This window comes from Balaenoptera borealis (genome assembly GCF_965194805.1).
Source record: "Balaenoptera borealis genome assembly, chromosome: X".
NCBI classification, from domain to species: domain Eukaryota; kingdom Metazoa; phylum Chordata; class Mammalia; order Artiodactyla; family Balaenopteridae; genus Balaenoptera; species Balaenoptera borealis.
In genome coordinates, this window is record NC_138881.1 from 8,781,820 (window position 1) to 8,798,430 (window position 16,611).

The window sequence follows — 16,611 nt, forward strand, 5'->3', positions numbered from 1 at the left end:
TGATATATTTGAATGCATTGAGAGGAGATTTACAATGCTGACGGGTAATCATTTAAAACTAGACAAAGGGGAAAAACAAGGCAAGTATTAAATTCTAGTGGAAAAGTCGTACAAGAAAAAATTTCATCATTGGTCATTACGAATATTTTTAGAGTCATAATAACGTAAATACTAAACCGTGATTTATACAAAATTGTTTATAACTATTGGCAGAGGGAAGTGTTTGTGTGTGCATGTTTGTGTTAGCCTGTTACCTGGAATGTGGAGGGACAAACAAGAAGAAACAATTCAGAGAGTGGAAATTGGGGTCGAAGGTGTCCTGCCAGTCTTCTCACCCACCTACCGCTCCAGCTCCTTCTCTATAAAGCATTCTTGTTACTTACACTTTCCTCTCCACCCACTTCCTACACATCATCCTCACAATAGTCACTTCTTCCTTTTTGGCCAGGAACAGTCTGCACATACATATATTGAGATGTAAATATTGTTACTTGTTTGCATGCCTCTCTCTTCAATTACCAAAGGTTTTTGCCCTTTTGGTGCCATGTGACCCTTTGGAATCTGGTGAAGTCTGTATCTTCTCAGAATAATATTTTTACATGCATAAAATAAAATACAAGAAATTACAAAAGAAACCAATTACAGTCGCTCCTCAGTATCCGAGGGGGCCTGGCTCCAGAACCCACCACGGATCCCCAAATCCAAAGAAGCTCAAGTCCCATAGGCAACCCTCCATATCCGCGGTTCAACCAATCCCAGATGGTGTAGTAAATACTGTAGTATTTACTGGGGGGGAAAAAAACCCAACCCTGCATATAAGTGGACATGTGCAGTTCAAGCCCCTGTTGTTCAAGGGTCTACTGTATGTTGAAATATAGTTATCAACATATTTTTAAAAGCAGATTAGGCTAGGTTCCCCAGGAAATATACACCAATGTAATATAGGTTTTTTTAAATGCCGTCTTGATCCAGTTTTGAGGCTCTGGCTAGAGGCTGGTCAGTTCCCCGACTTCAGCATCTAAGCTCACACCGCCCCCCCCAATCACCTCCCTTTCTGGGATCTCATACTCGGGGCCACTATCCACCTGCCCTAATCACCCCAGGGCCAGGTACCAAACAACTGGGGACAGCCCCTATGCTCCAGAGCCTGCTGAAATTACTCAAATTCGCCAATTCTAAACCTGCTTGCCCTGCTTTGCCCATTCCTTCTTCTGGAAACCATAATAAAGGCTCATGCCCACAGTCCCCCTCTCTCCCCCTGCCTCGTGATCAACCCCAGCGCCTCCACGTGTGGCGCCCCACAGATCCATCTCTTGGGATCTGTGAGTAAAATAAACTACCTTTTTAATGGCAGTCGTTTCCCAATCTGTCGGCCTCACCAAACCTAAATAACAATTACACTTATTAAAAAGGCTGAGACTCCACAAGATTTGTGCATACAGATGTTCTCATGAACAGCTTCGAGAGAGTGATAGACAGGGCAAGGGGAGAAATCGAACTGTGATGCAGTCACAGTGGAAGCCTCAGCTGACCCTAGGAGCAGCTCTGAAGCTGGGATGGCCCTTCTGAGTTGTCCCGCTTGAGGCTAGGGGCCTGGGCTTAGGTACCCTTGCAGAGACGACTCAGAGGCTGCAGCGTGTCCCCAGAGAGGGAATGTGATTTTGCTTAAAGCAGTTCTCTTAGGCAGAGGGCGATTCCTGGAAAGAGACTTCACAGATCCACTACGGTGATACAGAAAGACATATGCTTCTTATTAACACTTTAAAAAACAAGATAAACTTACTTTAATTTCAAAGTCGTGATGAATAGTATTTTGAGACAGAAATAACAATCATATGTGACATTATTTCTCTGTGAGTGCTATCAGTGCCACATATAGCTAACACAACTAGGATTTGTTGCCTGCCTTCCTGATGGAAAAAAAAATGCTAAATTTCTGTTACAGGCAAGTGAAAATACAGACCTTCAAATCCACACACCCAGTTAAGAAGACCTGGGGAGCCGGGACCTTGTTTTGTTCATTTTTAGATCTCCAGAGTCGGCCACAGTTCTGCACACCTACTGACGTTTCTTGAGTCATTACTATAATTAAAACTGACGGGACACAATTAAAAAGGTAGAAATTTTAAAACGAACTCTTCCAAAGCAACGCCTCCGCAGCCTAAAGCAGCTACACTAGAGAGCCTCACTCTACGGCGACTCTCTGGCCCAGCCGAAGCTTCTCTCTGCCCGCTCTGGCCAGGAGGGGCGGGGCCAGGGAGGGACCCTCACACTTATAGGCCGAGGAGGGAGGGGGCGGGGCCTGCTCCTCCGTGATTGACGGAAGCCCTTCCCTTTCAGCCCGCGTGCCCGCCTTCCACGCGCCCGGAACTTCCGCCTTCGGAAGAGGAAGTAGCGGCGCGCTAGAGAGCTAGCGGTGACCCGGGCAACCAGCGGTGATCGAGCGAGGGGAAGGTGGTGCCGGCGGGTCGCTGCCACTGCGCGCCGGAGTTGGCGGTTAGAGGCGGGGCCGGCAGCCCGGGACCGGAGTCAGGTGCGGAGGGGCGGGCTGGCTGAGGCCGTGGGGATCTGAGATCCTGGGACTCGACGGTAGCACGCGCGGGGACCGTGCGAGGAAGACTCTAGCCACGCCTTGCCCTCTACTGTCCTTTCCTTCCTTCCTCTAATCTTTTTTTCTATGCCATACCCTTCCCAGACCCCCAGACCCTCGCTGAGCTCCAGGGCCGGGGGTCTAATCTGGACTCAGTGGGCTTCCTTTCTCCCATCGGATCACCACCTAGAACCCCCTTCCCCCCAACCCCGGGCCTACACCCCCTCGCTGTGACATGACTTCTCAGGGACCTCCTCACCTCACCCCCGAAATCCGCACACCCTTAGAAACGTGTCCCCAAAGGTGGTGTAGATTTCACACTAGTATTTCCCAAGGTGGGTGACATGTTAAAGCTGTCCCTCGAAGTGGCGGGCGAAGTGGCGTCCCTGCCCAGCACATTTCCATAAGGATGACGAGGAGGAGAAACAAGGGTTGGCCAGATTAAGAAAACTGAGGGAGTAGTTGGAGCCCAGGCATCAGCATTAATCTATCTCTTTGCTCTGGCACCTGTGAATTTAGAATTGCTTGGATTCAACACTGCGATTCCAACCATGGGTTTGTCTGTATCTACCCCTGCTGTTGCAGTTCAGACCTCAAATGCTTCAGATCATCAGACAGCAGCCCCGCCTTCGGGATGCCCAATGCATGAAGGGAAGATGAAAGGTAATCTACCATTTGTCTAGGAGATAAAAACAAAAGAGAATTCTCAAAAGAATCCTCAGGAGGCAGTATAGCATTGCTAGTGGGGCCCCTAGGCCTGGGAGGGAGGCGACCTGGGTTCACTCCTTAGGTTGTTACTTACAAGTATGTGACTGTAGACAAGTTACTTCTCTAAGTCTCCACCCATCATCTGTAAGCTGAGGATATAATAATGATATCTCACAGGGTTAGTGTGACGATGGAGATAGTGCATGAGAGTGGAGGGATTCTTCCAGACATCAGCCCCCACCCCCAAAGTTTGCCGTTGTCTACTTCAGCGGTTCTCCCCCCGTCACCCCGCAGGACACCTGGCAACGCCTGGAGGCATTTTTGCTTGTCATAACTGAGAGGAGAGGGTGCATCTAATGAGTAGAAGCCAGGAGTTCTGCTAAACATCCTACAATGCACAGTGCAACCCTTAAAACAGAGGCCCCAAATGTCAAAGAGTGCCCAGGCTGAGAAACCTTGGTCTAGATCTCGCTGTCTTTCTTTACCAAGACAGCTTTACTCCTCCATCCGGTGGAGTACTCTCTGTGTAAAACTAAGGCATTGCCGGGACTTCCCTGGCGGTCCAGTGGTTAAGACTTCGCCTTCCAATGCAGGGGGTGCGGGTTCGATCCCTGGTCGGGGAGCTAAGATCCCACATGCCTCACGGCCAAAAAAACCAAAACATAAAACAGAAGCAATATTGTAACAAATTCAATAAAGACTTTAAAAATGGTCCACATCAAAAAAAAAGTCTTAAAAAAAAAAGTCATTGCATGATGGACTTGCTGTTCATTTTTTAAGTGCAAAGGGGAGAATGGAAATGCTTTCATTTTTAATCGGTCCACCTTCCGCTTTAGATTGTCCATGTAAAAGTATGGCCTGAATTCACCTGACGTGTGACTTCTTGTTTCAAGACCTGAGGGCAGGAAGCAGTGTTGCGTGCTTACTGAGTGCTGACACTCCCTCGTGTTGTAGCTGTTCATTCCCTCCGTCAGTCAGCAAGGATTTGCTCCCTGCCCACTCTGTGCCAGGCACTGATGGTTTTTGTGTGTTTGTTTTTGCACCGAGAGAACATCAGTGTCTGAAACAGACAAAAATCCTTTGCCTAGTGGAGTTTACATTCTCATCCTCATAATCCTGCATGGTAGGTTTTCCCCCTGTTTTATAGTTAAGGAAACTTACAAGTCACACAGCTAGTAAATGGCAAAGCCAGCGAAAATTCTGGGACCTTGGATAAGGACCAGTCCGATGCTCTTCCGGGGTTTCTTCATACAGGAAAGAATGGAGGCAGACTTGGACGAAACAGGTGTGTGCCTGCTCTGAGCACCCCCAGGAAATCACAGAGCCCTGTGTACGGTTTGATTTCATTTCCTGTGTATCCAGGAGAGCCGTCAGCTGAATTTGCATTAGGAAAGAATGTGGGTATCTGTAGGAGATCTAAGGGGCTAGTGGTTATATAATACGAAAAATGTAAACAGGATTTTCTCTCCAACACCCAGCTGGGATCAGTGACCCAGAGAAGACTGGCACTTGGAATGGTGGTGAGGAGAGAAGATATAACAAGTCTCCGTCTACCCCTGAGTAGACAGCTGTACAGGGTCCTAGGGAATGAGGGTCTGGGAGGAGAAGCAGAGGAAAGGAAGTGAAAGGAAACTTATCTATTTTTCGTGTAGGGCACCCAGCATTCAGTGTATTCCTGGTGCTAACTGCTGCTGCTTAAGATAAGGGTTCCTTTACACAAGCGCTGTCTTCCTGGACCGTAGCTCTCCCAATGCCTGCCCCCCACCTCCTGAGTCTACACTGCCTTCTGGGTCCGCACACTCGCTTCCATCAGCACCCAGGATCCTTGGGCACTCACTACCCTGCCCGCTGCTGTTCTTGCAGGTGCAGACCTTTCCTCTTAGGTGGCATCTGGATCCTACGTGGATTGTGGAACGTTTTCTTTAATGTGTGCCCTTGCTTGATAAACGGGGGAATAGAACCTCGGCCAAGTGGTAATTTTCTGGGCCCTGTTTTAGTCCTGGAGCAAAGCACAAGCAGAGTGGCATTCTGACTTTTCTCCAGTAGCCTTTTTGATGGCTCCTCTGCTCATTTTTTATCTCCTGTCCCCAGTCCCTGAGAGAAGGCATCAGTAATGAAAGCCTGGCCTCCTGTGTCCTGGTTGGGGTTGGATCTTGTCTGGAATTTGGGAACAGAAAGTCAGGGAGACCCAGTCACATGTGGCCCCGGCCCCACGGAGGTTCCTCTGTAGCAGCTCACAGCAGCTACCTTCCACCCCTTACTAAAACCCTGGTGTGGGCAGTAGCTTCTCTTGCAAATGCTGAGGCTTTGGGGTTTATTTTTACTAGGGGAATGACACAGTAAGCCAATGGGTACCCGTTTCTCTTTCAAGGGGAAAGTAAATTTATCGAACCTTTTGCTGGTCTTTAGGATGTTAGAATGTTGACTGGCTTAACTCTTGGCAGCTGTGAACAGTAGCAACCTGGCTTTGCCTGTGCAGGTGGGTCACTGGTCAGACATTCAGCTCTTCAGGGCCCAGGATGAGAGAGGCAGATGTCCTGCCTTTGTGGTGGCACTGTTTTTACCCTTCATCTATTTCAGGCCGTGAAGTGAGTGCCGAGCCATCCGACCCAACCTGTGGGAGCAAAACGAACTCTGTGCCTGCGCACCAAGAACGCGCGTACGAGTACGTGCAGTGTCCTGTCACCGGCGCGATGGCTGAGAATAAGGAGAACCTAGATCCTTCTAACCTGGTAATCCGCGCCCGGCCCCTCTTCCTAAAGTTTTTATGCAGAGATGCTTTTACAGACTCCAAGACAAACTGGTAGGATTGATTCTTCTGTCCTTTTAAAACAAAGAAGTCTGATATTCCATCCACAGTGAAAATCTAGAGTGTGTCACTAAGTGTAGTTTCAGAGAGCACCTGAGAAAGCAAAGGGCCATCCCGAAGCCCCAGAGAGGGCTGAACGGGAATAAGCCAGGCCAGAGGACGTTGCCTTTTGGGATAGAGTTGTTAGGAGGGCAGGAAATTCAATTAGGAGCACAGCTAGAATTCGGAGAGGTGTTGGAGGTCTGGGGAAACCTCGTAGGCACGCTGCAAGATTGGGGCGCCTCTTAAGGCACGCCTGGGTGCCAGCCTGCACGGCAGTGACTAGGGTGGTGCAGTGTCACGTGGCAGCCAGCAATGGAATGCCATCGAGAAAGCAGTGGTATTCTGCTATCTGCCTATCTATAAATACACACATACACACACACACATATGTATACATAGCCCCACCTTCTCTTTTCCAGGAATTTGTAGCAGTGCCTGCCCATCATGGTATTAGTTTTTACTTTTTAATCCTTGAGGAGAAGGAGACCAAGTTTTTAACTACAGCGTGCATTTACCATTTATGAGAACTCAAAACAACAAGGAAAAACAGCCAGATGACCTGAGAGGTCTGAAACTTTGATGTCGCTGGTTTAATAGGGAACCTGTGCTGTGTGTGTGATGCCTTGCTTTCTAGGAAGCAGTTAATTATATTGTTTCAACTTTATATCTCTGACCTTTTTTTTAAAAAACCCACTTATTTTATTTAGATGCCACCACCTAATCAGACGCCGGCCCCCGATCAGCCGTTTGCACTATCTACTGTGAGACAGGAGTCGTCTATTCCGAGGGCAGATTCAGATAAAAAGTGGGTTTATCCTTCCGAACAGATGTTCTGGAATGCGATGTTAAGGAAAGGGTGAGTGAGTGAGCACATTACTGAGGGTATAAATTTGCTCGTGAATCTAAAACCTCTTTCACATTTAATTCTTAGATGAATTAAATGTGAAAGAGGTTTTTAATCCCCCAGACGTACAGTAAATGTTTATGACAATCAACTGATTTTTCAGACTCATCAGAATATAAGTGCAAGGCCAATGTATTAGGATTCTCCAGAGAAACAGAACTAACAGGATGTGTATGTCTTTCTATACGTATAGAGAGATTTGTGATAAGGAATTGACTCACAGTTATGAAGCCTGAGAAGTCCCACAATCTGCTCGGCAGGGTGGAGACACAGGAGAGCCGACGCTTCAGTTCAAGTCCTAAGGCAGGAAAAAAACCGATGTCCCTGTTGGAAAGCAGGCAGGCAGAAGGAATTCCCTTTTACTGGCAGAGGCTCAGCCTTTTTGTTCTGCTTCAGCCTTCAGCTATTAGATCTGGGCACTCTCTGCCCATTTAAATATTAATCTCATCATAAAATTAACCCATCATAGCCAGTAATAGTTTAAAAAAAAAAAGGTAACACTACTATATAAAATACTTGGGAAAGGTAGGGAATCGTGATGCTAATTGAAAAAGTGTCACCTTAAAAATAGATGGATCCTTGATATTTGGGTAAATCTGATTTTTGGTGACTCAATGAAATGAGTACACGGCACTCTCAGTAATATTTGTCAAGTTTTACCAAAATGTTCTTTCCTAGGTGGACATGGAAGGATGAGGATATTAGTCAGAAAGACATGTATAATATCATTAAAATTCACAACCAGAACAACGAGCAGGCCTGGCAGGAAATTTTGAAGTGGGAAGCCCTTCACGCTGCGTAAGTATGTTTGAAGTCTTAAAGAAACATCCTTCCAGCATCTTCCTAGTGTCATCGCCACTTTCTGTGAAAAGAAATATAGAAGCATTTTATTCAAACAATGTGCTATTCTAATAAAACATTTTAGGTAGTAGGCCTGTTCCAGTGACTTGTGTGACAGACCACCCCGCTCAGCCATGTGAAATGGCAGCTATTTAATTATGCCCGTGGGTGTGGTGAGTCCCAAGTACAGAAAGGGCAGAGCAGGGGTGGCTCGTCTCTGCTCCCTGATGCATGGGGTCTCAGCCACCAAGACTCCGTGGTCAGGGGTGGCTTGACAGCCATGGGCTGGAATCCTCTGGCAAGTGATGCCAGCTGTCGGCCAGGACGCTTGCCCGTGGCCTCTAAATGTGGCTGCTTTGGCTTCTTCACACCATGGTGGCTGGGTTCCCAGAGCCAGAGTTCCAGAAAGCGGCAGATTCAAGGGGAGGGGCCGTAGACCCCAGCTGTCAACAGGAGGAGCGTGACAGTCCACTGCCCGCGGAGCATGGGGGCTGGGAGATTCTAAAATGCTCTCCGCCCAAAGGGAGCTGGGAAAAACAGCTTTGTTTGTTCACTCAGCAGCGTTTATTGAACCCCCACTAGGAGCAAACATCAAGCGGCATCTTTGCACGTGGTCCTCTTTCTCAGGGAGGCTCTAGCCAAATGCAGTTGCGCGTTAGTGGCGCTGGGCCATCAGCCTGTTCAGAGCCGCGGTCCTCATGCTTTAGCTGCATCAGATCACCTGAGGGTTTGTTAAAATACCGAGCGCTGGGCCTCACCCCTAGGGTTTGTGATTCAGTCAGTCTGGGGTGAGGCCCAAACTTAGCATTTCCAGAATGATGCCGGTTTGAGGGCTCCCCCTGGAGCAGCGGGGGGCGGGGGGTGGAGTCTCCACGGAGCCAGATTTTACCATATGGTCGGTGGCTAATATTTTTAATTCACGGCAAAATGCGAGTGATTAATTTCTTGGGTAAAATCCACTTAATGATTTTTAAGATGCTCTGTTTGTTTTTTCATACTTGGACTCTGGAGTTCATTAGCCACTCCCTGGGTGTCACTTGGCCGGGCGCGGGGCCTGGGCCAGGTGGGTGAGCCACGCTGCAAGCACATTTCCCCTCCCAGTTCCCCGGGACGGGCAGGCGCCATCCTCCTGGCTGGCTCGTGACGGGGGCTACGAACGTCTGCGGCGACTTGTGCTGAAAGTGTGCTGTTGTTAAAGCCGAGAAGGGAAGGAGCTTGGCTAGTCCTCGCCTGGGGCCCCGTCACACTCGGGGTGCTTTTCTCCCTCCCAGTTCATTAGAGAGACCCGTCCAGGCCGAAGCCTGTCTCAACAATGACGGCAGCTGCCAAGACAAGCTGCCCGATGCCTCACACTTTTCCTCCTGAGAGTATATCCCCACCCCATGTGGAAAGGCCCTGTTCCCTCACTCCTGCCAAGAGCAGTGCAGATGTATGGAGGGAAAGGGGGGGGAGTGAAACATACTTGATCCAGAAGTAAAGCACAGAATTTTTAACGAATTGGGGTATTTCTTTGAATTTTTTCGAAGTTACCTTTCTCTGTAAATGTGATATTATGTAAAATGCCTACAGAAAAATGTGTATTATTTAGAAACTGCCACACCCTGTTTTTCAAGGGAAAGAAAATATTTTAATAGACTTTTCTTCCTTGGGGATTTCTAGGGAGTGTCCTTGTGGTCCATCACTGATCCGGTTTGGAGGGAAAGCGAAAGAGTATTCACCAAGGGCAAGAATTCGTTCCTGGATGGGGTGAGTGTCAGTGCAGAAATGTTCTTTTCTGTCCCTCAGGTCAGGGTCTGCTTTCTCTTGGCACCAAAGCCAGACAGTGGAAGAACTGCGGTGCCAACTTCCAAGACGTCATCAGCGTTCAGCTGTAGACCTGTGCTCCCTCAAGGCGGCCACTGGCGGGCAGATTGCCTAGGGCGCCGCGGGCTGCTTCCTGTCTGGTTCTTACAGGATTGAAGCAAGTCATCTTCTGCGTTCTCGCATCTGTCCCCTCTCTCCTCCCACGCTCCATCTCTGTCCGCCAGAGCCGTCAGCGCTCCTGTTGTAGTCGGATTCGCAGCTCACACCCGCATTTCTGCAGGACCTCAGCTGACCTCCCAAGCCTGGGCGTCTTTCCCACCACTGACCTTATTCCCTTGTAGCAGATAAGCTGTCCTCTGATCGGGGCTCCTCCAGCTCTCCAGCCCCACCTGCCTTCAGCGCTGTGGACTGTTCTGACCTCCGAGTCTCACCTCCCATTAGACGTGGGCTCCAAGAGCAGGCCTCCCCATGCGCGGCCTCACCGTCTTGTTCACCGCCTAAACCCGAGCTGAACGCCCCACCGGCGTTTTAACCCCCGCCGGCATGTTTTCATTCCAGGTACGAGCTGCCTTTTGACAGGCACGACTGGATCGTCAACCGTTGCGGGACAGAAGTCAGATACGTCATTGACTACTACGATGGTGGCGAGGTCAACCAAGACTACCAGTTCACCATCTTGGATGTCCGGCCGGCTTTGGATTCGCTCTCGGCCGTGTGGGACCGGATGAAGGTCTCCTGGTGGCGCTGGACTTCCTAACCACTGCTTTGTCAGAGATGGGAATATATAAACTGGGTTTTTTTCTGAGCAATACATTAAACTGCTTTCCCCAAACTGAATTGCACTCCTGATATAATGGGAATGTCAAGGGGGTCATCACACCTTACATGTCACTTAGCAAAGGGTACTCTGCACATGCTCTTCTGAGTTCCGTTTCCACCTTGCAGTTGATAGTGCATCATTTTAAGTTTTCTTCCCGTTTAGAGAAGTGGGAAGCACTCCCTTAGTTTTTCCTTTAACTGTAGTATTGCCTGTGTATTTAACCTAGAAAAGTCTGAACAACCTCCAAGAAAGACCTTTGCTTAAAACATGAAGAGAGCTGCTTTTTTCCTCCCTGTTCTCTCTTAAATACTGACACGTAGATCTGAAAGCCCATGGAATGCTCAGGAGCTTTGACCTGGTCCAGTGTTTCAATTACAAGTGTTCTGTTACGCCTTTGAAAAAGTTACCAACATTTCTAAAGTCCCTGCAATATAGTAGTGACCCCTGAAGGAAATGCAGTCACACACTGGAAATGCACTCAGCCAAACTGAAGTGTGTCTTGGCTCTACAAATTTTTGCTTATGTGGATTTTTCACACTGGACCTTGATCTAGAATAATTTCAGCTCCCCCATGACTTGATGATGCACGTGCATTGGAGTATGTATGTGTTTTAACTTTTTAAATATTTTTGTTTTAATTCCCATTGTTCTGATATGTAACTCTGCTCCCCGCAAGCAGACCTCACTGTACTGGCATTTGACAACTTAATCCCACCCTTGAGTCCTATTCTTTCCCCTGCCTGAAGGCTTTCTCTGCTCGGCCTCATCTGAACCAGGAAGGTCTGGCTGAAGTCGCAGTGCTAGGGACAGTCCCACTCTAAAACACGATTCTATTTTTTCCATTGTTAGAATTCACAAGGAGAATATTTTTCCCAGATGTAGAATGGCTGCATCGACTCACTGTCTCCGTTCACATTTGTTTTTTAAGGGAGCTCTAAGTTTGCCATTGAAATTCTTTATACCAGTAATCCATACACTGGTTGTTCAGCTTATAGCAGCATGTTACAGATGACTGTTGGGTGTTGTTTTTTGGGGGGTTTTTTAAGTGTTAATAATATTAACTCATTTGTCCTGAATACTGTAGTGTTAAATTAGTAGATGGACTTAGCAGTCTGGAGTGATTCATTTGGTATGAATTTCATTTGTTGTGTCTGTTTTGTGTGGAGTTTTAAAAATCCAACAACCCTAAACTCTTCTACATTTCAAAATACTTGTGTGTTTTCAAAGAAAATAAAGCTGATAGTTAACAGGTTTTGAAAATCTTTTAAGAGTAACTTTACACTTATTCCATCAGACAGATGAAATATTTCTAATCTGAGGAAAATAATTACTGTTGGCATGTGTTTTGGTCCTAAGTGTCATTGAGTAAGTATAGGTTAAGGCATTATTATGAGAAACCACGTGTTGTAACTGGAAACTGAAAATTGAGCCGCAGGCAGGGAATCACCCCTTTGTAGGATTCTAGTATTTCTTGAGAAAAACCACCTCTAAAGTAAACTGTCAGGTGAACCCGATGACAAGATCACGTTTGTACACCCTTCCTCCACTCCGAGAGAAGACTAGAACCCTGGATATAAGAGCTGCTTGGTGTCCAAATTATACTTGATTGTATCCACGGATCAATACTTCTCTGCTCTGATAGGAGATTTCATTTATAACTTGAAATCAGTTTGGATATTCTCCAGGGTTTTAAACTAAGTCTTCAGTCGTAGACTCTTCAGAATCACAACAAACTACTGCATCTAAGGCTAAGGATTAGCAAACGAGGTGAGGGTTTAAACTGGGACTGCAGATTAAAATGCAGCAGTATGCCTAGTGGATAAAGAAAACGTGAGGGAGAGAGAGGAAGAGGACTATTACTCAGCCATAATAAGGAATAAAATCTTGCCATTTGCAATAGCATGGCAGGACCTTGAGAGCGTTATGACACGTGGAATAAGTCAGACCCAGAAAGACAAATACCATATGATGTCCCTTATATGCGGAATCCAAAACAGCCACAAGCACCCAAAAACCAGAGCTTGTAGATAGGACGTTGACATCGACGTTGGTGCTTGCCGAGTGTGGGGCAAATCTCCAGTTATAAAGCAAATAAGTACAAAGTACAGCGTGGTGACTACAGTTAATAAAACCGTAGTGCATATTTGAAAGTTGCTAAGATAGTAGATGTTAAAGTCACCACAAGAAAGGAAAAGAAAATTTCTAAGGTGACAGGTGTTAACGCCTTCTTGTGGCGATCATTTTACAACATATACAAATATCGAACCATCATGTTGTACGCCTGAAATTACACGGCATTATACGGCAATTATACCACAATTTTAGAAAAAGAAAAAAAGAATGAGTGTCCTGGAGGCGGACGGCTGGCTTAGAACCACGACTCAGCCCTTCACTCATCTCAGTATCTCTGGGCCTCAGCTTTCTTGGCCATAAAAAGAATTAATAGAACTGACTGTTTTTGTTCGTTCACATGGCTATTACAAATACCATCAACTGGGTGGCTTATAAACAATAGAAATTCATTTCTCACCGTTCTGGAGGCTGGAAGGTCCAAGATCAAGGCACTGGCAGATTCGGTGTCTGGTAAGGAGGGCCGGCTTCCTGGTTCAGAGATGGCGTCTTCTTGTTTTGTTCACGTGATGGAAGGGCGAGAGAGCTCGCTGAGGTCTCTTTTATAGGTACTAATCCCATTCCTGAGGGCTCCTCCCTCATGACCTAATCACCTCCCAAACCACCTGAAAGCACTTAGAGCCTGCAGCGGGGAAAGGCTTAATGAACGTCAGCCATTGCCTCATCATCACCAAGGGGGAAAGGGCATGGATAGGAAGAAAAGAAGTACTGAGAAATGATACCCACCCTCTGACTTCTCCCAAGAAGAATCTGTCTAGAGGGGGGACAGCAGAGCCTCCTCCTGATTTTCGTTAACTGCAAGGATTATCAGGTGCTTGCTCTAAGCGAGCTCATGTTATTTAAAATCGCTAAAGGGAAAAGACAGGTAGCAGTCTTTGACCTTTTAAAGAATATAAACACAACAGGGTGACATTTGGTTTACTTAATATGCCAGATCCACTCGGCAAAAATAAAGATTATAATTAGGCCCTTGTGCTTCCTAATTTGAAATGTAGCTCGTTGTGTCCTCAGGACCACAAAGGTATCCCCTCCATGGAAACTTGGTATGTATCCAGATTCAAAATGGATATTACAACGTTATGTTTACTGCAAGTGTAATGTACCAAAAATCATTTCAAAAGCAACGTATTCCTCCTTACTTAAGGTAAAATTTTCGAAATTACATAATTTCTTAGATATATAGTATATTAAAGCAACACATCTCAGTTATCCACCCACCCCTCCCCCCAGTAACAGAAATGACACATTTTATTGCTGCAATGGAGGGGAAGCCATAGTACCTTAAATAAAATTCTCTGCCGTTTGTATATGTGGAAAACATCTAACTTCATGCTTCTGTACTCTACTCTCTTGCTTTGAAGAGAAAGCTGACAGCACTTTCTGCCAGGTTTTTAACACACATCACATGGCAAGCATTCCACTGTTTTTGTGAAATCATAGCAGGTACTGGAAATTAAAGTTTCTAAGACAAGTTTCTTCTTGGGGAGCCTATATCTATTTGGGGGATGAGGCTTACATTTATAATTACCTTTTACTTAATGCTTTAACATATACATTGTCACACGTGACAGGGGCTGCAGAAACTATTCATGTTGAGTGGTATAACCTAGGAATTGTGAGAAGAGAGACGATTTCACAGTAACAGTGGAGTGGAGTCCTGATGGATGATTAAAGGTTATTATTTTGGAGCTCTGTGCAGAATCATCTTTTATACACATTGCTATTCCTTCTACATTTAGGATAAGTTAATGTGATGAGTTCCTGTGGCTCTTCAGTGGCTGGGTATGGAATATTATCAGGATGCTTTTGGCTGCAAGGAAGAGAATCCCCACTGGGACTCACCACCATAAGTGCAAGATTGGGCATGTGCCTGGTCGATTGCATCTCTCCAGATGACTTCCTTCCAACCTCAATTTCAACCTCATCTCAATTGGCTGATTTCTTTCATCATCATCAGATGGCTTCTAGTTGCTGTCTGAGCTTTCCAATCCTTATTTATGGCCAGTGGATATGAGACGGGGTGGGAGGGGGAAGCCTCCCGCAACCAATGGAAGATAAGTTTTCTCTTTAATCGATTTGGGCCAGTTTGGCATTAGGCCTGTGTCCTCACACCCCTCACCTTTTACATTCCCAGGAGAGTGCCTCGTGCTTAGATTAACTCAGACGAATCATTTGAAGAAAACTGCAGTGCCCACTAGAGAATTATATCACTAATTAATTTAAAAATCCCATCCTTAGCTGTCATTTCATTCAAGTATTTTTTCCTTCACTCTCTTAGGTTGGCATTTCAAATCTGGAGATGGTGGCTAGTGGAAAGGAAGAAGACAGGATTGGGGAATCTTCATTTCTAGACTGATTCTCTGCATTGGGGGGGATTTGAACAATCACTTTAGGTCTATAAGCCTCACTTTCCATACATTCTCTTGAAGGTTCCTTTCTGACCAGAATTCTAGGTTTTATGTGGCCTATTTCTCTCACGTTCGATGGACTGGGTTATGCCATGTTTTATGCTGAAAAGTTTTAAGCTCAGGGAAAAGAATGTGGTTTGAAAACCTACTTCAAACTAGTTTTTACATAAAGTACATCAATGGATGCACTCTTTTTTTTTAACATCTTTATTGGAGTATAATTGCTTTACAATGGTGTGTTAGTTTCTGCTGTATAACAAAGTGAATCAGCTATACATATACATATATCCCCATGTCCCCTCCCTCTTGCGTCTCCCTCCTTCCCACCCTCCGTATCCCACCACTCTAGGTGGTCACAAAGCACCGAGCTGATCTCCCTGAGTGGATGCACTCTTAAAAGACTACATTTCAGATAATCCCTGGTTAACCAGTGCTTTCCTTTTCCTCTATAAAACATGCTGGCTTAGAAACAACCCAAAAGTCCATCAACTGATGACTGGACAAACAAATTGTCGTCCATCCATACAATGGAATCTTATTCAGCCATTAAAAGGAATGAAACACTGATATATGCTACAATGTGGATGAATCCTGAAAACATTATGCTAAGCAATACAAAGGGCCAAATATGGTATGATTCCATTTATAGAAATGTCTAGAATAGGTAAATCTATAGAGGCAGAAAGTAGATAGTGGTTGCCACAGTTGGGGTGAGAGAGGAACGGGGAGTGACTACTAATGGGTGTAGGGTTTTCTTTCAGGGGTGACGAAAATGTTCTAAAATTGATGGTTGCAAAACTGTGTGACTAGATTGGAAACCACTGAATTGTACACTTTAAATGTGTGAAGTCTCTGGTATATACTTATAGCTGAATAAATCTACTTGAAAAAAAGGAAAAAAATGTGCCGGCTGATCCCTACAGCTAACAGATCCCCCTCTGCTCCTATTAACCGAGTAGTCAGTCTACCAAGAGTCAGTAACTTAATTATTTTAATTAAGCAAAACAAAAGACGATGCATAAACCAAGTCTGTACATACTAAGGAGTGATTAAGAAGGGTTTAAAGGAGAATCACTAAAAATACTGCCATGAAACTGGAAAGCATTGGGGAAATACTGTAAACATCCAGAAAAATTCTTTGCTCACTGCTTCGCAGTGGTTTCTTCACTTTGCTGCAAAGAAACTGGAAGTGGGATGTTAGACGATGGCTGCGGATGAGCTAAGAAGGGGGAGTGGGCTGCTGGCCCTCCTGCACCCAGAGAAAGAAACAGCCTCGGCTCCACGTTGGAAGCTTAGCAAATGGTGTCCGTTTATGTGCTTTCAGTTAAAACGTAAGGCAAACTCATTTTATGATTTCCTGTTTCATCTGACTTTAAAAAATATGATTCGATACTGTTCTGACAAAGTATTGCATTAGGGCAGCATTTTGGATCTTGCTGCCTTTCCCCACTCCACCTCTCCCCATTCCGTGGTTTCCCCAGCTAGATGCTCTTCAAAATTCTGTGTAGATCAGAATCCCCTGGAGAGCTTGTTAAAAGGCAGATTGCTGGGCCCTCC

At 45.9% G+C, this 16,611-nt stretch overlaps 1 protein-coding gene and 1 long non-coding RNA gene across 6 annotated transcripts in view; one reads left to right on the forward strand and one right to left on the reverse strand.

Moving 5' to 3' along the window:
- The window catches only part of LOC309620001, a 30,498-nt gene extending 28,186 nt beyond the window's left edge, over positions 1–2,312 (reverse strand). The window contains exon 1 of the long non-coding RNA XR_014239360.1: positions 1,964–2,312. This is a non-coding gene — a long non-coding RNA (uncharacterized lncRNA). The remainder of the gene's footprint in view (positions 1–1,963) is intronic.
- A 61-nt stretch (positions 2,313–2,373) lies between these two features.
- HCCS (holocytochrome c synthase) lies at positions 2,374–10,533 on the forward strand. 5 transcript variants are annotated; one of them, XM_082375866.1, is made up of 7 exons: positions 2,374–2,533; positions 3,110–3,253; positions 5,879–6,030; positions 6,857–7,005; positions 7,732–7,851; positions 9,553–9,639; positions 10,255–10,533. In XM_082375866.1, the coding sequence occupies exons 2-7, from the start codon at positions 3,142–3,144 to the stop codon at positions 10,451–10,453; spliced, it is 819 nt and encodes a 272-aa protein (XP_082231992.1). In that variant the 5' UTR covers positions 2,374–2,533; positions 3,110–3,141; the 3' UTR covers positions 10,454–10,533. The 5 variants fall into 5 exon arrangements, with proteins under 5 accessions (XP_082231992.1, XP_082231994.1, XP_082231995.1 ...); XM_082375868.1 differs by having other exon boundaries at positions 2,379–2,533; positions 3,176–3,253; XM_082375867.1 differs by lacking the exon at positions 2,374–2,533 and adding an exon at positions 4,553–4,583 and having other exon boundaries at positions 3,125–3,253.
- Positions 10,534–16,611: the final 6,078 nt, after the last annotated feature.